This window comes from Trachypithecus francoisi, unplaced genomic scaffold, assembly GCF_009764315.1.
Source record: "Trachypithecus francoisi isolate TF-2019V2 unplaced genomic scaffold, Tfra_2.0 Lachesis_group15, whole genome shotgun sequence".
Lineage (NCBI taxonomy): Eukaryota > Metazoa > Chordata > Mammalia > Primates > Cercopithecidae > Trachypithecus > Trachypithecus francoisi.
In genome coordinates this window covers 10,191,908-10,219,151 of record NW_022681460.1, presented here as the reverse complement: position 1 = coordinate 10,219,151, position 27,244 = coordinate 10,191,908, and the positions used below count along the sequence as shown (strand labels likewise).

At 49.1% G+C, this 27,244-nt stretch overlaps 1 protein-coding gene and 1 pseudogene across 2 annotated transcripts in view; both read left to right on the top strand.

Moving 5' to 3' along the window:
- The window catches only part of IGF2R (insulin like growth factor 2 receptor), a 136,397-nt gene extending 109,438 nt beyond the window's left edge, over window positions 1-26,959 (top strand). For both annotated transcript variants that reach the window (XM_033234290.1, XM_033234289.1), the window contains exons 36-48: window positions 7-156; window positions 2,390-2,551; window positions 3,848-4,055; window positions 4,408-4,554; window positions 5,823-6,057; window positions 6,867-7,003; window positions 9,896-10,010; window positions 10,964-11,110; window positions 11,743-11,930; window positions 17,406-17,592; window positions 22,932-23,084; window positions 24,180-24,249; window positions 25,108-26,959. In XM_033234290.1, the coding sequence (XP_033090181.1) occupies window positions 7-156; window positions 2,390-2,551; window positions 3,848-4,055; window positions 4,408-4,554; window positions 5,823-6,057; window positions 6,867-7,003; window positions 9,896-10,010; window positions 10,964-11,110; window positions 11,743-11,930; window positions 17,406-17,592; window positions 22,932-23,084; window positions 24,180-24,249; window positions 25,108-25,518 (2,310 nt within the window). In that variant the 3' untranslated portion in view covers window positions 25,519-26,959. The remainder of the gene's footprint in view (window positions 1-6; window positions 157-2,389; window positions 2,552-3,847; window positions 4,056-4,407; window positions 4,555-5,822; window positions 6,058-6,866; window positions 7,004-9,895; window positions 10,011-10,963; window positions 11,111-11,742; window positions 11,931-17,405; window positions 17,593-22,931; window positions 23,085-24,179; window positions 24,250-25,107) is intronic.
- LOC117097937 lies at window positions 14,321-15,924 on the top strand (annotated as a pseudogene).
- Window positions 26,960-27,244: the final 285 nt, after the last annotated feature.

Genomic DNA, 27,244 nt, shown 5'->3' with positions numbered 1-27,244 from the left:
GTTTAGGATATCGGCCGGGTCGCGGGACCACCAATACTCAATCTGGTAGCGAATGAGATTTACTTGAATTTTGAAAGCAGTACTCCTTGCTTAGCGGACAAGCATTTCAACTACACCTCGCTCATCGCGTTTCACTGTAAGAGAGGCGTGAGCATGGTAAGTGTGGGCCTGTGACGATCTAGATGCTTGACTGGATTAGTGAGCCAAGGCTAGACAACCAGAAAGTGCATATCAGGTCCAAGGATACTCTTATTCAAAATGACTGCCTTGGATAAGAAGGTACGCTAGTAGTGTGTCTGAATAATTTAAACCACTAATTGAGGGCTGAGTGAGCTCCCTGCAGTTAACAGCATATGGAAGCTTGCTGTAATTTAAAAACATAGAACACAAGTGTGGAAATGACATTCAGCTTTGACTGCTGATGCATAAAAGTGTCATAACTTTTGTTTTTACTTTAACAATTACTGATTTTATTCTAACTGGGAAGTCAGAAAGACATTTGGGCAGCTGTAGTCATTCAGGACATAGCCCAGAAGTTCACAAGTAACAAAAGACCCCTGGAATCAGAATAACTACAACAAAGTGGCACCTTTTACTTATAAGGAGGTATTGACTTCCATTTTATGTGCATTAAAAAAAGAATACCAGCTTCCATTATAATGAGTTGGGCATTGTTATAAAGAGTTTTTGAGTATGTTTTCTTTTGACCGCTACTCTGTGAGATAAATTGGTAGGTTACGGCCCCCATTCCACAGGGACTCAGTAGCTCTGCAGGGGCAGAGCCGGGTCCCAACTGCTGCACAGGGGAACAGCTCTTTGCCCCAGGGACACAGCGCCGCAGCCTCACATCTGTGCTTCTGAAATCTGTGAAGCTCTGAAAACTTGGGGCTCCTTTGACCTGAATGGACTGAGGCTATTCGTGGTGTGGGTTTGTCCCACCTAATGTGGATATTGATACGTCTAGCTATAGAAGTATGAATACGCTTGATCACAGGATCTGGGGGTGTGAGAATTGCCTCTTAAAATCCTAATAAAGATGATGGATTCCAAGGCTCGTCTGACCCCTAGGAGTTCAGTTGATGGATTAGGATCTGTTGGGTGTCTTGTAATTCTGATAAAGATATCCTAATGATGTTTGGGCCTGGAGCAGGTTTGTAAAGGGACGGTTAGACTTGGGTGTGCTGACAGTGACACAAAGTGACCTGGCAGCCATCTGACCAGTAGGAGAGACAGTATTTGAGAAGGAGAAGAAAACAGTCCTGCTGTTTGGGGCTACTCCATAGGGGCCCGGAGCACCTCAAAGCCCCTGGATGTGTCCCTGTTTGTGACTCTTACTAGAGTGTAATGACAGTCCTAGTTAGTAAGGAAAGGCAGAGCTGTCCACCCATTGCATCTGTTTGCAATTCAGTCCACCCATTGCATCTGTTTGTAAGCGTATCTGTATATTTATATGGGGGTGTCTGTGTGCCTCTGCAGACGCACAGAGCACGGGGCGACGTGGACTGTGCCTTGAGGGGGGCTTCTGCTTTAAGTTCTTCATTCTTTAAAGGACAGTCTTCACTTCTAAGACCCGCCTCATCATGAGTGATGCTCTGTTATCTCACACCACCAGCTAAAGAGTGTGGAACTATGCCTTGCTTTGACACTGCTGCCAACTTGACAAATCAAATTAGCTAATGTGATTTTAGTTAATTCTCAGCAGCTGCACATGGAGAGTGATTAGTGTTTACTTGATTTTAGAAATGAGGCATCTTATGCTGAATGTGCCTTCTGGTGTCCCAGAAAGATTTTTAGAAGATTTTTCCTCCCCAGCAGTTTTCATTTTCAATGGAAGTACTTTTACCACTGACTCATAGGGAAAAAGATGCTTAACATTAATTACAAATGGAATTCCTGAGAGTTGCCTCATCTTTTTTTTGTGGCTGTTGAATGAGGGAGGCAACAAATAAAGTGATTCAAGAATACTTGGCCTATGGAGTATCTGGTCATGTGGCATCTTGCCCCTTGAATAAATGTCTCCCGTGTCTAGAGACAGTGGATTGGAGCACTTGCGAGGCAGAGTGTCAGTTTCACAGACCTCTCTTGTGACATTTAAGTCCTCCCCCTTTCTTCCTTTGAACCTGTAGCACAGAACGTTGAGGCTTTCTCTCTAAGTAGAAGACAAGACCTGGATTCAGCCAGGGAGCTCCCGGGATATGTGGGGGGCAAGGACGGGGTGATGTCTGTGCCTTGAAGATGGCCTTGGGTCTTTCAGCTGCTGTTGTCCAGCGTCCCTTCCCTCTGAGAGGCCGCTATGGGTTACGCACAGCTCCTGTAGGGGCGTGGTGTGTCACTGCTATCTATCCCTATGCCATGGGGTTTTTAAGACCCGTGCTCTTCCTGGCGATAGGGAACGCCTAAGCTGTTAAGGACCAGCGAGTGCGACTTTGTGTTCGAATGGGAGACTCCGATCGTCTGTCCTGATGAAGTGAGGACGGAGGGCTGTGCCCTGACGGATGAGCAGCTCCTCTACAGCTTCAACTTGTCCAGCCTTTCCACGAGCACCTTTAAGGTAATGTGTTCACACTGGCCGTGCTGGCGCAGGTGTACCAGGGGCCAGGTGCCGTGAGGCTGTCGGGAGTGTTCTGGATAATGTGGTAGCTGTGAGCTGAGAGGGTGTGTGTGGCCACTGGGCAGCATCTGGGGCCTGTCGTAGGGCATGCCAGGTCTCAGGAAGGTTCCTGGATTGTGTGGCCAACTCAGCACAGCTGACACTTGCATTGTACCTCATGGCTCTGCACTTAAGGCTTTTTGAGGATCAGGTAACCTCATGAGGTGGGTAGTGGGACCCTTTGTATCAGACAGAGAGCAGGTGGGGCAGCCTGGAGACATGAATGTAAGGTATCCGTGGGGCCCTTTGTATCAGACAGAGAGCAGGTGGGCAGCCTGGAGACATGGATGTAAGGTATCCATGGGGGCAGGGCCAGCTCTTGGGTGGCTGAAATCTATGATTGGATTTAATTTCTCCAACCTGGCTACAGATGATCAAGGCAGTTGTTTGCTGATTGTGGCAGCTGTGGGTGGAGGGAGGTAGGAGGTGCCTTGGAATTGAGAGGCACTTGGGTATGTGCCTCCATGCCATCCCAGAGCCCCGGCCTATGCTAGGTCTGTGGGCTGTTGGTCTTACTGATGTGGTGTCATGGTCGCTGGTGCCTGGGGGCCCCTAGCTCCCTAAGCCTCGATATCTAGGCGTTACCATGCCAGTGCCTGGACTGGGGTATGGAACCCCAGCACCTGCTGTGGCATGGCGGCTGGTGAGTGATGAGCTTGGAGTTTTGGGCCCAGGTGCCAACACCCTGGCTCCTGTGATGGAGCCCTCTGCCTGGGTACAGGTCCTCCCGACAGGTGTGCAGCAGGTGTGAGCCTTCTGGGCGCTGGGTGGGCCAGGAGAGTCAGGTCCATGCTTCAGCGTGCAGCGTCAGCTCTGCTCATTCATTCCCTTGGCCTGCACAACGCCTTATTACACAGGTGAGGGAGGTGGGAGTGAGCCTGAGGCTCCCCGCTGAGTCCCTTCCCACTGGGCTGTGACTGGAGACGACAGCCAGAGCAGTGGCCGGCTGCCGGGGGGGTGGTGGCCGAGGCCCCCGCCAGGAAGCAGGAGGGGCAAGCAAGCTGGGCCTAGGGGTTGGGGGAGGCCTCCCAGGGAAAACTTAGGGCCAAGGTGATTGCGTGGCTCTGATGCACACAGAGGAGCCTCTGCTCTTCTGCATGAACCTGCCTCCGGCACCAGCTGCAGTAATGGTTCTGTCTTCACCTTGAGACCTGGGTGCTGCCACCCTGCTGACGGCCACGCGTGGTGTTTGTCCAGGTGACTCGAGACTCACGCACCTACAGCGTTGGGGTGTGCACCACTGCGGCCGGGCCAGAACAAGGAGGCTGTAAGGATGGAGGAGTCTGTCTGCTCTCGGGCACCAAGGGGGCATCCTTTGGACGACTGCAGTCAATGAAACTGGATTACCGGCACCAGGATGAAGCTGTCATTTTAAGTTATGTGAATGGTGATCGTTGCCCTCCAGGTAAATATTTGCAATGAGGTAAACTTCAAGCTCATAGTAAACTAGAAATTAGACATAGCAGCAGAAAGAAGCTGAGGAGTGGAGCTCCAGGGTCCTATGAGTGCTGTAACCTTGGGCGTGAATGTGAGCTGTTCCTCTGTACACCCCCGGTGTGAACGCTGGTGCGTGAATCACGCTGTGTTCTCTCAGTTGCCTGGTGAGTTTTGGCGGGTGAATGCCGGTTGTCACATAGGTGCTTTAGGATGGGCAGCTTCCTTAGGGGCTGCTGCTGCATTCTTAGGTGACTGTGCCTGGCGAGGCACAGCTGCCACACTGGTAATATGGATTATTCAGATGTTCTTCTTCTTTCTAGAAACTGATGAAGGCATCCCCTGTGTCTTCCCCTTCACGTTCAACGGGAAGAGCTACGAGGAGTGTATCATAGAGAGCAGGGCAAAGCTGTGGTGTAGCACAACTGCGGACTACGACAGAGATCATGAGTGGGGCTTCTGCAGACACTGTGAGTAGGAAGGCTCTGCATCCCCACATGGCCTGGGGCCTTGGTACTCTCAAGGCTCAATTCGCACTGACCTTTGTGGATGCCCCCGTCAGTGGCAGGAATTCCCCTGCACAAAATATTTTCTTACTCGGGCTGTTTCCCACAGAGAAACACTTGAATTGCTCTGTGAGATTGCTGGGTAACCGTATCTACAGACCGCAGTAGAGCTGCCCTGAAATGCTGTGCTGGGTGGCTGGCTCGGCCCACGCACTAGCCACAGGGCCTTGTGTCCACATACCAGGTTTTAGCCCTGGTGGTTCAAATTATGCCTCAGCAAAATGAATGTCTGCCATGGGTCTTCAGGATTCTGAAGCTAGTGAGAATTCTGGTAAACCAGGCGACTGATTGATTGACTTTCTGCCACGTGGCAGCCCGCATGTGGGGTGGGCTTTCTTGGTGAGCCACACTCAGCACCTTGCCCCGTGGTGCTCAGGAAGTGTCATGAGAGGAGCCAACCGCTGTGACTTGTGTCTGCGGACCATGAGATGAGAGAAATGCATGAAAAATTACTAATCTTCATAAATGTCCAGGGACCATAATGGGATGTATTAAGGAACCAAAGGTGTTAAATTTACAAAGGATTACTATAGCTTTGTTTTGAGGCTTATTTTGACAAAACATTATTCCCTATTTTCTGAATCACACTTGTGTTTTCAAGTACTTGTAGGTATTGTATTATTATCTTAATTTTTTTTTTTTTTGAGATGGAGTTTTGCTTTTGTTGCCCAGGTCAAGTGATTCTCCTGCCTCAGCCTCCCAAGTAGCTGGGATTACAGGCGCCCGCCACCTTGCCCAGCTAATTTTTTTGTATTTTTGGTAGAGATGGGATTTCACCATTGTGGTCAGGCTGGTCTCGAACTGCTGACCTCGTGATCCACCGCCTCGGCCTCCCAGAGTGCTGGGATTACAGGCATGAGCCACTGTGCCCGGCTGTCTTAATTTGTTGGTGATTAGTAGACTGGTCAAATATTGAACGGCTATCTGAGGAATTACCTAGGGCTGTGGGGTTATTAAGAAGTATGATGAAAGGCTGTGCCAAGGAGCTGGATCTGTTTGGAGTCAGGATACACATGAGTGAATCAACATGAGATGTGGCCAGGGCAGCACGTGGGGCGTTGCCAGATGGTGGATGGAGTCTCCAGGTGCTCCTGAGGCAGCGTGGGGAAGACGTGCGGGAACGTGCCCTGGTGCAGGCCTTGGTCTGACGTTCTCCCGCCTCTGCTCCCCAGCAAACAGCCACCGGACATCCAGCATCATATTTAAGTGTGATGAAGACGAGGACATTGGGAGGCCACAAGTCTTCAGTGAAGTGCGTGGGTGTGATGTGACATTTGAATGGAAAACAAAAGTTGTTTGCCCTCCAAAGAAGATGGAGTGCAAATTCATCCAGAAACACAAAACCTACGACCTGCGGCTGCTCTCCTCTCTCACCGGCTCCTGGTCCCTAGTCCACGACGGAGTCTCGTGAGTGCCTTCCCATCCACCCGCAGCACCACACCCTCAGCCGATGAGTGTCAGACTGCTGGATGATGGTTGGCTCTTGGGGTTCTAAAGAGGGGAATACCACGCCCATGTGAGGCTGATGGCGGTTGAGCTGTGGCTGCTCCTGGAAGCAGCCCGCAGTGTCAGACCTGGCACAGAGGGTGATTCTGAGGTCAGAGTGGGGGCAGGAGCTTTGGTGACCGGAAACGGAGCCTCTGGAACTGGAAGAATCTGGCCTGACTGAGTTAGGCCGGGCTCAGTTTGCATTTGTGTATAGCTCAGGTTGTGAGAGGTGTGTCGGTTTTCTTGGGTCTTTGGCAGGAGCTCCTTAGGCTTTGCTGGCTGGGGTCAGCCCATGGTTCTGACCACTCTGTGTGGGGAGCACCCTCTTGCCAGGTGCTCCTGGCAAGGCATCACCGAGGAGCAGGGGCATGGACTCGGAGGGTTTAAGTGGCTCTAAGTAAGGTGGGAAACTTGCCAGGATCCCAGCCACTGCCTCTCCCAGCCCCAGAGCCCTTCTTTCTACCACGCCACGCTGTGTTCAGCGTGACCGCAGGCGTGGATATTCCACTCCGAGTGTGCCTGGTTGGTAAGCTCCCTTCTTCAGTGATGACTTCCTTTTGTCCTATTTTTTTTAATTGGAAAAGCTATCTTAGTGCTACATTCAGTGATGGAATGGAGCCCTTAGTTATCAGAACCTTTCTCTGAAAGTAAAGCGAAGAGCCCTCCTGTGTCAAAGGCAGAGACGTCACTTCCTTGCCTGTTTCTTGCCCCTTTGTGTCGTTTTCTAGGTACTATATAAATCTGTGCCAGAAAATATATAAAGGGCCCCTGGGCTGCTCTGAAAGGGCCAGCATTTGCAGAAGGAGCACAGCTGGTGATGTCCAGGTCTTGGGACTTGTTCACACGCAGAAGCTGGATGTCATAGGTAAGGCCTGTGGGTCCTGGTCCTTGGTTCAAGGAGCGGCATCTGAACCGGGAAGGTGAGGGTGTTCTCAGCATAGCAAGGAGAGTGAGCATATGCTTTGGTGGAAACCTCCAGATGTGATTGCCTGTCACTATCTCACAGGCATTTTGGCTCTCCTGGAACATTAAAATAAGTGCCGTTTTGTATTATGTGAGACTGCAGGTCCCAGTCTGTGTGTTTAGAGGGGTTCGGCTCTCTCGGGAAAGTGCGTCTATCCAGGGGGAGGTCTCAGAATGTTCAGTTCCTCTGAAGTTTATGTTCTAGCTGTAGATCAAGTGCCTAAACTGACATAGACACACGTGTTTGTTGAGGCAAGCCAGACGATTGCATGAGGACTTGGTGCAGGTAGTTCAGGGCTACATCTTGGTAAAATGTCTTAACAATTTTGAAAATAATAACGATGCTTTTTAATGGGAAATTGATCTTGTAGTTGGTTGGTGAGTGAAAAATGTTTTCTTTCATTATTTAAAGGCGGAAAATAGAGGTTTCTTAGCTTAAGAGCCATTAGGGTTTGTTGGAGGGACCAGTAAAGGAAAATATTCACCTTTGCCTCTTAGGCTGGAGTGGGGTTTCCTGAGTTGTCCTGATTCAGCTACAGCACTACTTCAGATTAGCTTGAGATGTTGAGATGGAGAAAGAGAATTCCGAGAAAACTACTGTCACCTTTGATAAAAATCACAGGCAGACTCTGCAGGTTGGTAGTGGAGGGAGAGCTGCCATACAGGAAGTGGCGCCCAGACCACCAGCCTGAGACCCGCCCTCCCCGGGAGGTTCTTAACCGCTTTGGAGGTCAGTTATTGCTGCCACTCCCACACTGCCCCAGAGAGGGGAAGGAGGGAAGGTAGTGGAGGGTTGCTTTTTGCCCTGTCATGTTGCAGTACATATGGGTATTCGACCAGTCTTTCCCCAATGTCAGCCAACTGAAATCACTAAAACACTTAAGGCTTCACTAAAAGCATGAGGCAGAAGGAGCACAAGAGAGTAGTGAACACAGGGAGTGACATGGAACTAGATCATCTGACTTCTCAGCGGTGACCTGCAGGCCACCTCCATTTGGGGAGCACCATTTTGCAAGTCAGGCCTCGCCAGGCGGGAAGAGCTCTTGCTTTCTCCTGGGGCTGGCATTTGGCATCCTGAGCACCTGCTGACTGGAACGAGAAGTCATCTGGTGTCTGACGCACCAAGTGAGCTCTTAATCTTTGGCGCCAACAAGACAGCATCTAAGGACAGCCACGGTGCCCCCACTGTCCACTTCGGGAATGGACCCCTGTGGGGGTGGGAGGTAGACCCAAGCAACTGCGCTTAATGTGTGTTTAATCCCCATGCGCTCCGTGGGGCAGTGTTGTCATCCGTTTCACTGACTGGGCCCCTGAGGCAAGGGAGGTTGAGCCTCCTGCCCAATCGGTGTGGGCTGTTTACACTACTGAAGTCTTTGCTTGTTTGATGCCATATGCCAGAAGTTTTAAAAATTTTCTGGAAAATAGTGGAATTCTTTCTTCCAAAATTTTACACAGAAGCCCAGTATTTAAAACAAATTCAGCTGGAGCAGCTTTGAATTTGGGGCAGGGCTGAGAGCCTAGAGTCCCACCTCCCACCTCACCATCCTGCAGCCCCCAGCACCTCGGCCTGTGTCCTGTGGAAAACACTCGGGGAGTGGGCGCTGTGCCCACGTTACCTCCACCACATGCCCCTGCCTGGAAGAATCTGTGTGTGTGTGATCAGGGTGGAAGGCACATGCTTCCCCTGGACGCCCCACGCCATGCCCTGGAGACATCGTCTGTCCATGCAGCCAGGCTGGGCCTGGACCGTTCCCAGAACAGCCCCCTGGGCAGCCACGAGCAGCCTCTTGGCGGTGGCTTGAGAGTTGGAACCTGGCGGCCACGCTGCCGCAGTGATACTTGCAGCTTAAAGCGTATACTCGTTTTTCTCTCAGACCCTGCAGGTTCGAGGGTTCAGGCTTTTCTTTTAACGGGTCACTTTTAAAAGCAGACAGTGCTTGACTTAAAGCTAGAAGACCCTAGAAAACCACAGTTGGTCTCTGTTTCTGGCTTTTCACTTTTTCCATTCCCTGCTCTGTTATTATTGGGAGGCTCACCTGAGGGTACCTGTCAGGAAAGCACCTAATAGGATACAGAAATTTTACACAGTCGGAGCAATCATGAAGGCTGCTATTACCCGGGGTCCCCCGTTCACATGAGTTTGTTGGGCGCTTTCTATACATGCCTGAGACTAGCCCACTTTGGACAGTGTCCTGTTCTGCAGGGAAGGCCCTCGAGGCTCAGAAGCTTAGCAACCCAGGGCCACAAAGTGCGGGAGTAGGAGGGTTTGGGTTTGACCCCAGGACTTGGGCTGTGGCAGTTGTGCGATGGGCCAGATGGCCACCCCTGAGCATGAGAATGCAAGAACAGGTCGATAAACCTTTAGGGAGCCAAAACTTTATTTTTTCCTGGCCTTTAAACCAGATTTTTACTCCCAACTTTGAAGCTTCGTTTGTTTGTTTTTTTGTTTTTGTTTTTGAGATGGAGTTTTGCTCTCGTTGCCCGGGCTGGAGTGCAGTGACGCTGTCTCGATCTTGGCTCACTGTAACCTCTGCCCCCTGAGTTCAAGCGATTCTCCTGCCTCAGCCTCCCGAGTCACTGGGATTACAGGCACCTGCCACCGTGCCCGAATAATTTTTGTATTTATGGGGTTTCACCATGTTGGTCAGGCTGGTCTCGAACTCCTGATCTCAAGTGATCTGCCCGCCTTGGCTTCCCAGAGTGTTGGAATTGACAGGTGTGAGCCGCTGCGCCTGCCTAAGGCTTTTTATAATGTGCTAGAAATAATGTCAGTTCAATCGTTTGTGTGTTTCAGGTGACAAGGTGGTTGTCACGTACTCCAGAGGTTATCCGTGTGGTGGAAATAAGACTGCCTCCTCCGTGATAGAATTGTCCTGTACAAAGACAGTGGGCAGACCTGCGTTCAAGAGGTCAGGAGGCTGGGGGCTCAGAGCGGGCCTGCGCAGTGAGCGCACTGGAGGAATTCCTCCTGGGGGTTTTCACGGGCAGGTTTTGGCTGAGTGTTAGGAGGTCAGGGCCAGAGCCATTGATTGTGCTGTATTGGGCAGGGCTGCTCCAGGCAGGGAAGACCCCCGGATACAGTGCTGAGACACTGTTACAAGACCAGTGCAACTTCTCTGGGCTAGCTTGTCTCTTGAACTAGGTTTAGCACTGGCTGAGCAGTATTTAACTGGCCTCCACCTTTGAATGTCATGGTAGGAACAAAGGGGCGTTGATTTGTCCCACCCAAGGTGTCCAAGCAGCCTGGCTGGTACCGTCAGCAGCTGGGACCTGCATCTGGACCAGGGATGTGCTTGGATTAAGTTCAGGTTTTCCAGGCCACATTGCATCTGGTGCCAGGGAGAGCTTGGCCAACAGAGGGTGCACGTGAGCTGCTGTTTGTGAACAGAACTGATTCCTTCCAGACGTTCAGTTTGGAAAAGGGGAGACTTAGAAATTGCCAAAGGATTTAGGAATGTATGAGTCCGAGAAGCCTAAAAATCTAAAAATCTAGGAGCAAATTTTTCCAGGTTTTCAATGTTACGTGGTTTACAAATTTTAAAGAATTTATATTGAATGCCTGCATGTTTTGTCACATTACTGATGTGCGCACCACAGTCATCTTCCCTATCATTGTGGTGATGAAAAGAAGTGAGCGAAATAACCATCCTTGCTCCGAGCTGCTGTCAGCGTTGAGTCAGGAAGTTCTGCATAGGCCTGCGCAGCCCGGGGCGTGGGGGCCTCGGGACGCAGCCCAAGTCTTGCAGCACCTTGACTGAAAGCCAGTGAGCTGCTTGAGGAGCTGTGCGGTGTTCATTGTTTTGCAGTCTTCCCTCGTGTCTGGCTGGGGAGGTGACTGTAGTCTGTGCTTCCCTCCTCCTAGGTTTGATAGCGACAGCTGCACTTACTACTTCAGCTGGGACTCCCGGGCTGCCTGCGCCGTGAAGCCTCAGGAGGTGCAGATGGTGAATGGGACCATCACCAACCCTATAAATGGCAAGAGCTTCAGCCTCGGAGACATTTATTTTAAGTAAGTAAAACGTTTTCCTTTTGAGCTGTGAAATGTGTTCAAAATTAAACCAGCAATGCAGCTCTCTCCCTATCGGGGAGCGCTGCAGGATAAATAGGTCTGTGTTTTAGTTACTGTTGCTGGAGTCGTCGTCATCTTTTGCTTAAACTGAGGAAAAGCATTACTCAACCATTAAGTTTTAACACCAAAGATGGTGAATTCTCGTGAGTGTAAAAATAAATCCCCCCCCCCACTTCATGATAAGCTCGGGTTGAGGCTGAAGCCTTCTGACATGTTTAAGCAGGAATCTTCTGGGCTTACCAGTGTTTAGAAAATAAGTTTCTCAGCAGTGGTACTGGAGCTTCTCTGGGGGGCCGGTGGCTGAGGTGCACAGACAGGGCGAGGGCCATGTGGTGCTGGACACAGCACCTGAGGAAGGTGGATTAGCCCTCAGAGGGCAGAACTGGCTGGGGAGAGCCTCTTGAGATGGAAACTGGTGTCCTCAGAATCTCTGTGGGGTCACAGACATGCTGCCCTAGCGCAGGAAAGGAAGCGTCCTGGAGCCCTGCAGTGATTCTGAGGACTGAGGGTTTATGTCATGAATGCCTTCTTGAAGGACTTCCACGTCACTCTGGTCTTTTCTGTCTCTTCAGGCTGTTCAGAGCCTCTGGGGACATAAGGACCAATGGGGACAACTACCTGTATGAAATCCAGCTTTCCTCCATCACGAGCTCCAGAAACCCAGCGTGCTCTGGAGCCAACATCTGCCAGGTGAAGCCCGACGATCAGCACTTCAGCCGGAAAGTCGGCACCTCTGACAAGACCAAGTACTACCTTCAAGGTAATCCGCGGCTTCCCACACAGGGTCCATGTGAACTTCCTCCGAGGAAGGGGGTTAACGTTTTCAACTAACTCCCTTCGATTGAAATCGCGGACCCCTTTTAAAACAAAAACCATGGTCTAATTCCTTGCTTGTTACGAATTTTGTCAAAATGAATCGAACGACACATGTCAGACCTGAGCATTTTACTGTAGGTAAATTGTGTCTTAGTTAAAAAATAAATGTACAAAAAAACGAAAACCTGGTCTGATCCAGTGGTTCTGAGGTCAGGTGGAGGCTGAGCGGGGCACAGTCAGAATTACCTTTGATTTGGTTTTAGCCATGACACTTCCTTATTTTGGAATGCCAAATAATATTTGAGAAGGTAAGAGATTTTATATTTGTAAGAAGGATGAAAGGAAGCTGTCCTAAGTGTTAGGATGTAGGTTAAAATCAACCAGGACGCACGGAGGGCAGAGTCCAGGGTGTGAAGGAAGGTTTTATACTGGCACTAATAAGGGTGTTGCCCCTTGTTCCCTCAAATAATCCTGAAAGGCTGCTTTTGTTTTGAACAGCTAGTCTTAACTATATACCTTTCATAATTTGATTTTTGAACTGTGTGTGGATGTAATAACTCTTAAAAAAAAAATCAAGCGTGTTTAAAGAAAACCCCAGCCTGCTCTGATGTCAAAGAGCTGCGATCGGGTCCCCTGGGAAGGGAGAGCAGTAACAGCCGAGAAGGAGCGGGTGCCCCGTGCCCTGGTGCCGAGCGCATCCCCGAGAAGGAGCGGGTGCCCCGTGCCCTGGTGCTGAGTGCATCTCCATGATGGCAGCACCTGATGGAGGGAAGCTGGGTCAGCGTCGCTGCTCCTGGTCACAGATCGTAGACAGCGCCCCGGTGCATCTCATAGTACCTGTGGCCCCTGAATAGAACTGGGAAAGTGAATGTTCTGCTTTCTGGGCGGGTTGATAATGGGAAAGTTGATCAGCCTCATTCGCTTGCAGAATTCCACAGCTCAGAGCAAGCACTCGGTGTTCCTCTGTTCTCTGCTTCCTCACGCTTCAGTGAATCCTCCAGTCATTCAGAATCAGATGTTGCATGTCACAGGTTTTGCCTTCTCTTGCTGTCCTCTTTCCCAGTGCTCAGTAAATGTTGATTAAAGGAAGGAAGGAAGAATTGTTTAAGGTTGTTTCAAAAGCCTTCAGGGGCCCTATCACGCAGAGAAGGAAAGTCCAGGCTCTCTCTGACACAGCTTGAAGATGTCTGAGAGGCTTCACGTATCAGGGCAGCCTTGCAAGCTGCTGCTCCCACACATGCCTCAGCTATCAGTTTAGTCACCAGCTCCCAAAGTCACCCTGTAACCTGGTGGGTTTACACGTGCTGCTCTTGGTGCTGGAATGCCTCGGTCCACCTTCCTCATCCATCCAAACCTACCTCCAGTGCCCCTCCTGGGAAGGCCCACCTTCTCAGGATGATGCTGCCTGGTGTGTCTGCAGGAGTCTTCAGGCTCCACTGCGCAGCACTGGCCACTTGTCTGGTTCCACATAAGAACTTCCATGTTCACAAAGGGTATGTCTAGCAGACCTTTGAGGATCACCGACTTTCAGAGTGCTTGTGCATGCGCATTTAGTCATTCTTGATATGAATGTCTACCTCTTCCTGAGGATTGCCATTCCTTCGGGGGGCAGCAGCTGTCTCTCCTCAGGACGTGCAGCTGCTGGGCGGTTTGCTTTCCCACACCAGCCATGCAGAACAGTGCATTCGGCAGCCCCTGCTTCAGCTACTCCAAAGCGAGAGTGGGGGGCCCTCCCCTGTACCACCTGTCTCTGGTCCCCATCTGTGTGTGGACACGTCCGTCTCATACCCTGCACTCTCGCCTCTGCCTTCCTGGCACCCAGCAGCGCCAGCCACAAAGATTTTGAGCCGGTGACAAAGGTTGGGAGCAGCAGAGTTCATGCAAGGAGTCCACACAAGGGTTCCTCACTTCTGACACCAACAGCACACTGAACGGTTCCCAAGCCAACTTCAGATTCACCCTTTCACCGTGACTCACAGCGCTCCCTGGAAGCAGTTACGCTCATAGTTACGATTTACTGCAGCAAAAGGATATAGGTTAAAATCAACCAAGATGCACACAGGGCAGAGTCCAGGAGGGAATCGAATGCAGAGCTCCCACCAGCTCTCCCGTGGAATCAGATATGTTGTGTTCCCAGCACCCACGTGTGGCAGTCAGTGCACATGGAGTATCGCCAGTCGGAGGTGCTCTCCCGAGCCTTGGTGTGCAGAGTTTTTCCCGGGGCTCTGACATGAGCAGGACTGGTCAGTTGATTGCTCAGGTACTGCATGGCCAGCCCCTGCTCTGTATCATTAGCCAAGGACCAAGGCCAGTCCTCTTTTTGGGCAAGGTTAAATTCTTGCCTTCCCTCCTATCACCGTTGCTTCTGGCACCATTGCTCCTGGAGGAGCTCCTGGCACAGTGGTGGGGTCTCAGGCCTCCACCTTACTGCGCAACGAAGAGCTTGAGGAGATCAAGAAGGAGACTGGCCTTTCCCACAGTCAAATCACTCACCTGTGCAGCCGGTTCGGCAACCTGGACAAAGGAGAGAACAAGACGTTTTCCAGGGTGTTCCAGAACTTACCATCAACTCAGTGGGGAACTGGATCATCAATGCCTTCTTTCCAGAGGGAGAGGACCAGGTAAACTTCCGTGGATTCCTGCAAACTTTGGCTCATTTCCCAACCATTGAGGATAATGAAAAGGAGCAAAGATGTGAACGAACCTGAACCTCTCAACAGCCGAAGCAACAAACTGCGCTTTGCTTTTCGACTATATGATTTGGCTAAAGAAAACAGGATCTCTCGTGGTGAACTATTAAAGGTGCTGTGCATGATGGTCCGAGTACATATCTCCGATGAGCAGCTGGGCAGCATCGCAGACAGGACCATTCAGGAGGCTGATCAGCATGGGGACAGCGCTATATATTTATCACAGACTTTGCTAAGGTTTTGGAGAAGGTGGATGTAGAACAGAAAATGAGCATCCGATTTCTTCACTAAAGGACAGACAGCAAACTGTTCCTTGCGGTCTAGTGTTTAAGAACTGGAACTTGACAGTCCTTCTGTCCACCAGCCCTACCCGTACCCCATCATTCCGTTTCTCCCAAAGTACTACTGCTGTTGCATGACAACCCCAAATATGTTCTGTCAGCACAAACCTGCCTTTGGTCTATAAACAGGGCATTACAGAATGGTACACCCATTCTATTTCTGCTCAGTATCTATTCACCAGTTCTTCACTTATAAATATTGTCTTCCTCTGTTCTGCTGCTGAAAGCCACACATCCATCCAGTCTGAGAAAGTAAGATAGGAAATCATGCTGAGGAACAGGCCAGCAAAATTCTTTCACTGGATATAGGCTACACCTGCTGCCTTCCCTCTACCAGCATGCTTCTCCATCCTTTTTGTATGTCCTTTGCTTCCCACTTAGGTGTACATTCAACATACTGTTCACCTAGTCATGCAGTCTTTCTGCTTTTCGTGAAGCTCAGAATCTCCTCTGTTCTACTTGGCACCCCAAGCTATGCCTGGTATTGTATTTCTGACTTGGCATGATAGTTCAGTGGTCTGGCAGTTTTTATCTACCCTCGTTATTAAATGGGCCTCTGGGATGTTGCCTCTCCAGGAGCCTTTTGGTAACCAACACTTCCGTCAGGAGTATGAGATCATCCTGTGTACTGTGCTCCGTCATCAGAGGGCTGCTGGGTGGAGATATTCATGAAAGGTGGCCTTGGAGAGAGGTGTGGAATCAAGTCTTCTGGGTTACTTGTCCACATCACTCTACTTCTGGCCTCTGATTCTCAACTTTGTACCCGTGTGGCGTCTCTTGTTAGTGCAGTGTTGACTATTCAAAAAGTAGCAATAGGTCGGGCACGGTGGCTCAAGCCTGTAATCCCAGCACTTTGGGAGGCCGAGACGGGCAGATCACGAGGTGAGGAGATCGAGACCATCCTGGCTAACCCGGTGAAACCCCGTCTCTACTAAAAAGAATACAAAAAATTAGCCGGGCGAGATGGCGGGCGCCTGTAGTCCCAGCTACTCGGGAGGCTGAGGCAGGAGAATGGCGTGAACCTGGGAGGCAGAGCTTGCAGTGAGCCCAGATTGCGCCACTGCACTCCAGCCTGGGTGACAGAGCGAGACTCCGTCTCAAAAAAAAAAAAAAAAAAAAGTAGCAATATGCCTGCAGGTTTGCCTAGTCTTGAGACACCATTACGACCAGAACGGCTGCTCGGACAATATGCTTGAGGACTTCCTCATGGCCCTTTGAACAAGGAGGCTGCGCACCCTGTAAAGCCTCCTGCATTCACACCTCTGCTGCATGGTTTATGCCTCAGTGTTTTGTGCACTGGAATGCTTTTCACTTGATGTTTCCAAGTTAGAAAGATTAGTGTTACGGAAGTGCCTAACTCATCCCAGTCCACAATATTTAAAGATTGTTCTCTGTGTCTTGAAGTTTTGCACAGAATTCTTTATGAATTTTACACTTGTCAGATGTTAATGCTGGAAGCCATAGTCTGCTCCTAATACAAGTCCAAAGCATTGACTGTGGTGTCATTAGCTCCCTGGTTACACTGGTTTCCCAGCTCCTTGTGTAGACCACTGTTGATCCCTTAGAAACAAGGGGTCTGGCACTAGTAGCACAACTTAAGGTGGCAGGCATTCCAAGTCTTTGAGCAAGTCACAGCAGCTTTTCTTGCCAAAGTTAGCTTAGTTTAGACTTCAGTGGTTCAGGCTGTTGCCATCCTAATGTATGTCTCTGTGAGTCTGTTCTCTCACATATCTGTCGTTGGCTGACTTTCTTGACTCATTGCTTGCTTGCTTGTTTCCTTGCTTTGGAAAACTACTGGAGATGTGTACATCAGTCTTTAGGAAGGGGATTGTTTAAAAATACCACTGCAAAGCGATGGAAAAGGGTGGAGAACGGGAGTAGCCAGGCTGGATGGCTCAAATATAAATGAATGAGGAATTCTTTATGTAGTATCAGTTGGACTTTGTGATCGAGTGATGTAATACAGGAATTATATAGAAAGAGAAGAATATCTGATACTGATCTGTTAGATACTTCAGAGGCTCCTTGATTTGCACATTTGCGTAATTAAAATGGCAGCTTTTCTCTTCTTTTGGCTGTACAGCAGACTGTTTTAATCCACGGTTGTGCCTTATTGTTCCATTACAATTGTATCTTCAGTCCATCAATAAATACTCGTGGTCAAAACAAAACAAAAATTCTTCAGTGCACACTGAGTAAGGGCAGGGCTCTACCAATGTGCATCGAGTGGCCTCGTAAGCTGTGAACAGAGTGGATGTGGGACATGGGGTGAAGTCACTTCTGCCTGATTTTAAGTCTTTGCAAACTTTTTAGACCATAAGGAGCTAAGCTCAGTCTGCTCGTGAAAATTGATGGTGACATGCCGCGTGTGCCCTTCCTGTTTGACAGACGGCGATCTTGATGTCGTGTTTGCCTCTTCCTCTAAATGCGGAAAGGATAAGACCAAGTCTGTTTCTTCCACCATCTTCTTCCACTGTGACCCTCTGGTGGAGGATGGGATCCCTGAGTTCAGTCACGAGACTGCCGACTGCCAGTACCTCTTCTCTTGGTACACCTCAGCTGTGTGTCCTCTGGGGTGAGTATGACATCCGGACGCTTAGCATTTGTACCCCACATCCTCCCTTGAGGATAAGTGTATGTGTGTGTTTTCCCCAATGTTTTCTTGTGAAATATTCAGAACATGCACCAAAAAATAGAGAAAATGATAGAAGCAGACCCCACATAGTCAGTGCCCTGCTCCAGAGCGTGTCAGCATCCTGCCGCTGATTCTTGGTCCATGGCTGCGTCACCTCCCACCACCTCCAGTAGCAGTGCCGTTGTTTCCTTCGTGCGTACCGTGCCCCGAATAGGGTCCAGTCAGGGCGCCCCAGGTCTGTCCCTCCACCCCTTTCCCATTGCTGCCTCCCTTTCCTTAGCTCCTGGGAGGCAGGTACTGGTGGTATCTCCTCCTTGTAATCGTGGAACATCTTGTGTCCTAATACAAATGATTGTATGGTAAAGTTTCACTTTGATTTGAATGTAGTATTTTTATGTTTGAATGAATGGAAAGCTTACTCTGCAGATTTTGGGAATCAGCATGGGCCCAGAGGCAGCAGTTTCTGCTCTGAAGGAAGGTGGCACCTCCATTGGCTGTCTTGTGTCTCACAGCCGTTTTATACTTTGCCACGAATAACATGTTGTCAGTTGCTTTCCTCTTGGATTTATTGTCTTATGTCACCCTGCCCACCATTTTATTTATTTTTATTTTTATTTTTTATTTTTTTGAGACAGAGTCTTGCTCTGTCACCCAGGCTGGAGTGCAGTGGTGTGGTCTCAGCTCACTGCAACCTCTGCCTCAGCCTCCTGAGTAGCTGGGATTACAGGCATGCGCTATTATGCCCTGCTAATTTTTGTATTTTTAGTAGAGATGGAGTTTTACCATGTTGGCCAGATAATCTGGTCTTGAACTTCTGACCTCAGATAATCTGCCTGCCTTGGCCTCCAAAAGTGCTGGCATTATAAGCGTGAGCCGTCATGCCTAGCCTGGCCCACCATTTTACATAAGCTTTTCATTCTCTGTCCTGAGACTTTAAGATCGGGGGAACATGAATTCTTTTCATGTAATTGTTTCTTTCATGCCCTGTAAAAGGGACCGTAGAGTCAGCAGATGACAGTGGTAGGGGTCATGGGGGAATAAAGATCACACATTTTACATCTTAAATCAGCACTCCCCCTGCCCACGCTTAACAATGGACATGAGCTCAGCAAAAACCAGCTTTGTCCTGCGCTGTTCAGGGCTGTGTACTTAGGGATCCTTAGCTGCACAGTCAAGGAAAGAGGCTTTTGGTTGAAATTTCACTTGTGGTATTTTCAGCTTTTGAATGTTTATGGTGTTCCGGTGAGGTCATTACAAAATGAAAGGATTAAGACTGGAAGTTCTTCCTGAAAGAAGGAAAATGTGAATTTTCATAAAAGATAAAACCCAGAAGTGAACTTTCCCTGCGTTCTCTGTCATTGAGAGGCTACAACTGCCATGAGGTGAATCGTGCCTCCTGGCATGGCAGCTGGTCTTCTGTGTGGGTTTGAGGGACCAGCCCAGGCTGGGATCCTGTCCATGTTGAATGTTTAGAGTTGGACTTCTGTGAATGGGAAGAGCACCGTTTATAGGGCTTTGGTGTTTGACTCTAAAACCAGAGAGGAAGATTCTCCAGGAAGCCTCAGTTTCATGATGTTCAGAACATCAGGAACGGGAGTTATTTGAATCCCTTAGCACACTGACAAAGTAATAAGGACTTTCAAAAAAAGAAACAGAAGTTGGAACCAAGAGCAAAAACTCAGATGGTAGATTTTGAGGGACGCAGGTACCAGCCAGGGGTGATGTGGAATAGTGCCTGAGATTTTTTTCTTCCCCAAATGTTATCAGTGTTGTACATTGTAAAATCATGTAAGTATGGCCAGATGTGGCTCACGCTTGTAATCCCAACATTTTGGGAGGCTAAGGTGGGCAGATCACTTGAGGTCAGGGGTTCTAGACCAGCCTGGGCAACATGGTGAAACCCCGTCTCCACTAAAAATACAAAAATTAGCCAGGCGTGGTGGCACGCACACCACGAGATGGCGTCACTGCGCTCCAGCCTGTGTGACAGAGCAAGACTAGATCTCAGAAAAAAAAAAAAATCATGTAACTATAACAAACAGGTAGCAATGATCGCCCTAACAGATGACCATTTTTAGTTCTTTTAGCTATTTCTTCTGGAATTTACCTCAATATTTTAAATTAGCATCCTTTATCTCATCTGTTGACTTCCTGCAATAGTAGATGAAGATAGAGCTCTCTTACACCTTCCTCCTACTTTCCAAAAATGGTTCTTTCACAATATTTGATTAAAGTCAAAAAACTTAACACAAAGTTAAAAGGCATCTACAGATGGAAGGGGCATGCTGTGTGCCCAGCACAGTTAATGATGACAAGACCCACCCCCTTATGAAATACCAGGAGAGCAGGTACAAAGAAAAGACTGTAAAAGCTTCAGGGGAAGCTAATTTGTTGTATTAGAAAATAATTCAAGAAAGATTAAAATACTGGAAATCCTCACTTTATATCATCGATAGGTTCTTGGAAACTACAACTTTACGTGAAACGATGTATAGTGAAACCAGTTTTTTTTTCCTCATCAACTTTATAATGAGACAGTTTTGAAGGAAATGATGTTATTCCAGGACCTCCTGTAGTCGCCTCACAGAAGGTTGCAGTTTCAAGGAACCTGTCAGCGACCCTATGAGGACACAGTGTACTGAACAACAGTGGTGTCTGAGCTGAGAGGGGTGGCAGAGTTCCCGGCTTTTAACATTTCTTACAGTGATAGCATCGTATGAAAGTAAAACCATTTTCTTGAAAGAAAGGAAGGAAGGGAGAAAAGTTAGAGTCCCTAATTGTTTGGAAGACTGTTAGACTTCCTGTCTTAGTATGCATGCCAGTATTTCAAGAATAACCACTAAAATAATATAAATATAGTATGTAACTTCCAAAGCAGTAGAGAAGAAAAGGAAAAGTAAAAATACTTAAATCCCTAAAGAAGACAAGGAGAAAAACAAAACAGAAATCAGACAAGTAGAAAGTTCAGCCTAATATGGTAGAAATAAATCTAAATATATCTATAATCGTTAAGTATAGCTTGACTAAACTTGTCAGTTCAAAAACAAGTTGTCAAATTGGATTTCAAAAACAACTCTGTTAACAGGGAACATGCCTAAAACAAGGATAGAGAAAAGACCAAAGTCAAAAGATAAGAAAAGATACACCAGAAAATAATCTGAAAGAAAGCTGCAGTAGTTACGTTAATATAAGATAAAATAGGATATTAAAGAAAAATATTAGGGATAAAGAGAGTCATTATAATTTTAAAAGAGCTCATTTCCTAGGAAGATACAAGAATCCTAAACTTCCTTCTACCTGATAAAAAAGCCTTGATACGTACAGCAGAAACTGACAAAACTACACGCAAGGAACAGTGACAAATCCCCCTCGCTTAGTGATTGCTGGGTTAAGTAGACAAAGAGTAAAGCTTTTTTGGAAGATTGAGACAGCGCAGTGAAAAGCAAGATTTAATAGACGTGCATAGAACACTGTTCCCTGCAGCGGGAGAACGCTGTTTTCCCAAGCTCACATCAAACACTTAGAAAACTTTATCAAAATTAACCACGAAGCAGGCAAATCAGCAATTTCCCTTTTTTTTTTTGAGACAGAGACTTGCTCTTTTGCCCAGGCTGGAGTGCAGTAGCGCGATCTTGGCTCACTGCTACTTCTGCTTCCCAGGTTCAAGTGAGTCTCATGCCTCAGCCTCCTGAGTAGCTGAGATTATGCGTCTGTGCCACTACCTCCTGGCTAATTTTTGTATTTTTAGTAGAGATGGGGTTTCACCATGTTGGCCAGGCTTGTCTCAAACTCCTGACATCAGGTGATCCACCTGCCTCAGCCCCCCAAAGTGCTGGGATTACAGGCCTGAGCCACTGTGCTCAACCTAAGTCAGCAAATTTCTGACTGATGCAATTAACTACATACATGATGCACTTAAGTTAGGAACCAAGAACAAACAACTGAAAACTAGAAATACATTTGAAGACTAAAACCCACTTCTGAATAATCCATTGTCCAAAGAAGAAATCAAAGGTAGAAAGTAAAATACGCTTAGAACCGAGGGATAATGTGTCTCTTGGATGCATTTCGAGTGGTCCTGAGTGGCCAGAGCAGCTTCTGGGTGAGTGGGTTTCTGGCTTGGAGGGAGATGTCTGCAGAGCTCTCAGACCTGTCTGTGGAGCGTGGTGGTGCTTTTGCCTAGAACTAGACGCCAGGCTCTCCCTGTGGTTTCTTGTCTGGCTGATGTTTTGGACTGTTTGGCTTAAGCTGAACTTAGACTGAGAGCTGCAGCCCTTGCGGCCGCGCCGGCAGGTTGGCCTGTTGCCCTCAGACTCAGTTCTTTGAGCAGCCAGCATCTTCAGCAGCGCCAGATGAGCCTCGCCGGGGTTGCCTGTTATTTTGGGCAGCACAAGAGAAATTGCTGTTTATGTGATCCTGTTCCTGTGTGTGTGGCCCCAAATGATAGAGGGCCAGAGAGATTAGAAGTGTCAAGTTGTTATACTCTTGAGTGTCATGTGGCTCTCTGAGCGCAAGCGCAAAGGGAAGTCTCCGTGGTGGTTTCTCATTTTCTATTACTATTGTCCTGACTCTGCTTGAGTGTTTGATGTCATGGAAATGCACTGCTTTTTCCCACAAGTGTGCATGTGGGTCTTGGGTGGGAATGGTAAACACCGTTGGTGAGGCAGCTGGTGTGCTGCGAGAGCCTTCTCCTGGGATGGAGCAGGCTTGGAGAGAGGAGGCGTGTCGGGGGCTATGCTGCACTGTGGCTGTTCCCTGGGCCCCCATCCTGATCTGTGGCCACCCCTGGACCCTGTTCTGGCCTGTTTCTAAGGCCCCCTGGGCCCCTTACCTGTGGAGATGGTATCTCACGGCGGGCTGTGCTCACTGCTTCCAGAAGAAATTCCAAGAGGACAGAGCTTTGACCCTGGAGAGAAGTGTGGTGCTTTGGGACAGCCTCTGCCCCAGCCTGGTCCTGCTGTGGGTTGGGCCACCTAGAGGGGCCTCGTCCCTCCCGCCTGTCTCCTCTGTGTTTGGGAGAATGACAGTTCATGGAGCTGGAAGCAGGGCTTTCTTGTCTGTTTTCTGACAACCCTGCCCCAAACTCATCATCAGGAACTTTTTGCAGCCCTTTTCCGTGTGGAGTGGGCCTCGTGGCCTTGTTTTCTGGGCAGGAGTAAGAATCACATGGGGTTGGGAAAGTCAGAGCTGCTCTTGCCTTGGGGACTCAGGTCTCAGGTTGTGGCCGTGGCGGCAGGACTACCCTGTGACACGGCTCCTTTTCTGTGATGTCCTTGCAGGGTGGGCTTTGACAGCGAGAATCCTGGGGACGACGAGCAGATGCACAAGGGGCTGTCGGAGCGGAGCCAGGCGGTCGGCGCGGTGCTCAGCCTGCTGCTGGTGGCACTCACCTGCTGCCTGCTGGCCCTCCTGCTCTACAAGAAGGAGAGGAGGTGAGCGGGTGCAGGGCGAGGTGGGCTGGGTGGATGCACGCCTCCCATAGCTCATCTTGACTCCGTTTTGTGGGGTTTTATTTACTTATTTACTTAACTTGTTTTTGAGCCATACAACAGCAAAGGTCTCAAGTTCTTAGTTCAAAACTCTGTGGAAGCAGCCCCCAGTGTTGTGTTTTAAACGCCTTCTTTTCTGTCTGACCATGCCTGAGGCCGTCACACATCACCCATGCCTGTGTCTTCTAGGACCATGGTCCTTTGTGTCCGAAGTTGGGTAGAACATTAAACGGCATCTTTCATGGGTGCCTTTTCCCACTGAGCAGCTGACCCCTCTGCCCTCCCCATGTCATAAAAGCAAGAGTTTATTAGGCGCCTGCTATGTACCAGCTGTGATGCCATCCTTTTGCCCCACTTTGCTGGGTGAGAGGACTCGCCATGTGACTGTCAAGCAGATTTTCACATCAGGCATCAGTGTTAGTGGCTCTGGCCTGGGGGAAGGAGCTGGCCAGCTCAGGTGTTCCTTGCTGCCACTGTCGTTTGCCAGCTGAGCCACAGGCCAGTGAGAGAGGTGGTCAGAAAGTACCAACTGTGGAGGTTGCAGTGAGCCAAGATCGCACCACTGTACTCCAGCCTGGGCAACAGAGTGAGACACTATCTCAAAAAAAAAAAAAAAAAAAAAAAAAAAAGTACCGACTGTGGCCCTTCACACCCAAAATGCAGAATGGGACAGAAGAAGGTCTGGGCCGGGAAGGGCATGTGGTGTCCGTCTCTGTGAGCCACCATCGGGCAGGCTTTGGGGCGGCGGACCGGCGTGGTCCTGTTAGAGTCATATGTGAAAAAGTCCTTGCCCAAATGTTAAGTTGCTCTAGAGGGCCCTCTGCTGTTGGATTCCAAAGCCCATGTTCTTTCCACTCAGTCACAACAAACACCTTAGGGTATAACCTGTCACAGCGGCTGCTTATTTGTCATTCAGAATGTGGGAGAAATGCAGCCAGCCCCCTGGTGGTGCAGATAGGGGTAGGGCTGGTGGGGCTGGGGCTCTTGCCCATGCCCTCTCTACCCTGGAATAATGATTGTCTCCTTTTCATTTTATAGGGAAACAGTGATAAGTAAGCTGACCACTTGCTGCAGGAGAGGTTCCAACGTGTCCTACAAATACTCAAAGGTAATTTTCTGTGGCGGGTCTCTTGGGGGCCTGCCTCCCCGGCCCGCACGTGCTGCGCTGTCCATGCCCTTCTCACCGGGGATGCTGAGGAAAGCAGTCACAGGCAGACTGGAATCCAGAGGGGAAAGCAACACCGGTTGCCTCAGCCGCTTATCCCAGCACAGTTTTTTTTTTTTTTTTAAATTTTTTTCCCCTCAAGTTTCTCTCGTGGTTACAACTGATTTCTTTGAAGTATTTAATATTTAGGTTGTTTCCACTGTTTTTGGCTGTTCTTTAAAAAAACACACACATGGTAGTGAAGATAGTTGTGCATCTAGCATTTGGATGATTGCTTTCAGATACATTTCCAGAAAAGAGGCATTGTCTGGATCAAAGGACATAATGTTTGTGGTCTCAATGGGTGATGATGAATTGCTTTCTAAAACTAGGCTTTTGACTCGAGTCCCTCCTTTGACTTTCCTCTGCTGCCATGCAGTGGGGACCTTTCAGTCGATGAGTAACCCGGAAGAGCCCCTTCTCCCCCAGCGCAGCTGGTGGGTCACTGGTCTCCTTTTCGGGTCCAGGCCATCCTGAACGCCTTCTGCTTGGCCCCACCCTTGGCTGTGAGGATCCTGCCAAATGGCCCCACTGTCACCCTCCCAAACCCTCTTGCCTTGGTGCAGTCTCATTAGGGACAGGCAGGTGTTGCCAGCCCTGGTCTTCCTTTCCCGGCGAACTGGAGACGCAGTGACCGTGAGGACAGTGGGCCAGTTCTTCCCCAGCTCGTGCCAGCAGAGGGCATCCCTGATAGGGTGGATGGTGGAGCAGAATGGGGTCTCTGAGGGGGCTCACATGGTCTCTGCTGTTGATCCCTGGCAGGTGAACAAGGAAGAAGAGACAGATGAGAACGAAACAGAGTGGCTGATGGAAGAGATCCAGCTGCCTTCTCCACGGCAGGGAAAGGAAGGGCAGGAGAACGGCCATATTACCACCAAGTCTGTGAAAGCCCTCAGCTCCCTGCATGGGGATGACCAGGACAGTGAGGATGAGGTTCTGACCATCCCAGAGGTGAAAGTTCACTCGGGCAGGGGAGCTGGGGCAGAGAGCTCCCACCCGGTGAGAAGCCCACAGAGCAACACCCTTCAGGAGCGTGAGGACGATAGGGCAGGGCTGGTCAGGGGTGAGAAGGTGAGGAAAGGGAAGTCCAGGTCTGCACAGCAGAAGGCAGTGAGCTCCACCAAGCTGGTGTCCTTCCATGACGACAGCGACGAGGACCTCTTACACATCTGACTCCGCCGTGCCTGCAGGGGGCACGGAGCCGCGGGACAGCCAAGCACCTCCAACCAAATAAGACTTCCACTCGATGATGCTTCTATAATTTTGCCTTTAACAAAAACTTTCAAAAGGGAAGAGTTTTCGTGATGGGGGAGAGGGTGAAGGAGGTCAGGCCCCACTCCTTCCTCATTGTTTACAGTCATTGGAATGAGGCATGGCTCAGATCGGCCACAGGGCGGTGCCTTGTACCCAGGCTTTTGCCCCAGTCCTCATTTAAAAGCGTAAGACCAGACGCATCTCAAAACAGAGGGCTGCATTCGAAGAAACCCTTGCTGCTTTAGGCCCGATAGGGTATTTAACCCCGATATATTTTAGCATTTTAATTCTCTCCCCCTATTTATTGACTTTGACAATTACTCAGGTTTGAGAAAAAGGAAAAAAAAGAAAACAGCCACCGTTTCTTCCTGCCGGCAGGGGTGTAATGCACCGGTTTGTCCATCCTGAGATGGTGAGGCTGTCGGTGTGCGGGACAGTTTCCGGTGGGATTTTGAACTGGTCATCAATGTGTCCCCTGAGTTGGAGCTCATTCTGTCTCTTTTCTCTTTTGCTTTCTGTTTCTTAAGGGCACACGCGTGCGCGCGCACACACACACATACGTGCACAGGGCCCCTGAGCGCTTAGGTTTTGGAGAGTGCGCCTGTTCTATGCCTTTAGTCAGGAACTGCTGCAGCTTTTTGCATGACATCTTCAAGCCTGGGCGTACAGAGCACATTCGTCAGTATTTCTTTCGCCGGCTGGTGAATTCAAACAACCTGCCCAAAGATTGACTTGTGTGTTTGTGTGTGTGTGTGTGTGTGTGTGTGTGTGTGTGTTTGAGTGGAGTTGAGGTGTCAGAGAAAATGAACTTTTCCAGATTTGGGGTATAGGTCTCATCTCTTCAGGTTCTCATGATACCACCTTTACTGTGCTTATTTTTTTAAGAAAAAAGTATTGATCAACCATTCGACCTATAAGAAGCCTTAATTTGCACAGTGTGTGACTTACAGAAACTGCATGAAAAATCATGGGCCAGAGCCTCGGGCCTAGCGTTGCACTTGGCCTCATGCTGGAGGGAGGCCAGGTGGGCACAGTGTGGAGGAGGAGGGAGGCCGGGCGGGCACGGCGTGGAGGAGGAGGGATGCGCTGCTGGTGTTCTTCTTCTGACGGCAGCGCCTTTTCTGCCATATTTAGTGAATGACTTTTCTCGCATTGTAGAATTGTATATAGACTCTGGTGTTCTATTGCTGAGAAGCAAACCGCCCTGCAGCATCCCTCAGCCTGTACCGGTTTGGCTGGCTTGTTTGATTTCAACATGAGTGTATTTTTTAAAATTGATTTTTCTCTTCATTTTTTCAATCAACTTTACTGTAATATAAAGTATTCAGCAATTTCAATAAAAAATAAATTATTAATTGGGTGTTACAGTTTTTTCCTTGATAGTGAGACGTTCCCAAGCGAGTTGCCAGTCTGCCTGCCTGTCTTTTCTTTCTGTTAGGTGACTGAATTTGGGTTCTGACTCTGGTGTTCTCGTTGACGTTGACCCTTTGTGAGGAGCACTTTCATTTTTCTCTGGAGTCTCCTGGTCATAGGTGTTAACTTTGGGTCCAATCTGCCTCCCCTCAGCTCTTTCTAGATCTGATTTCTTTACCTTCTCCAGGGCAACCTCGGGGTGTGGTCCTGTTCATCAAAACAATGAACATGG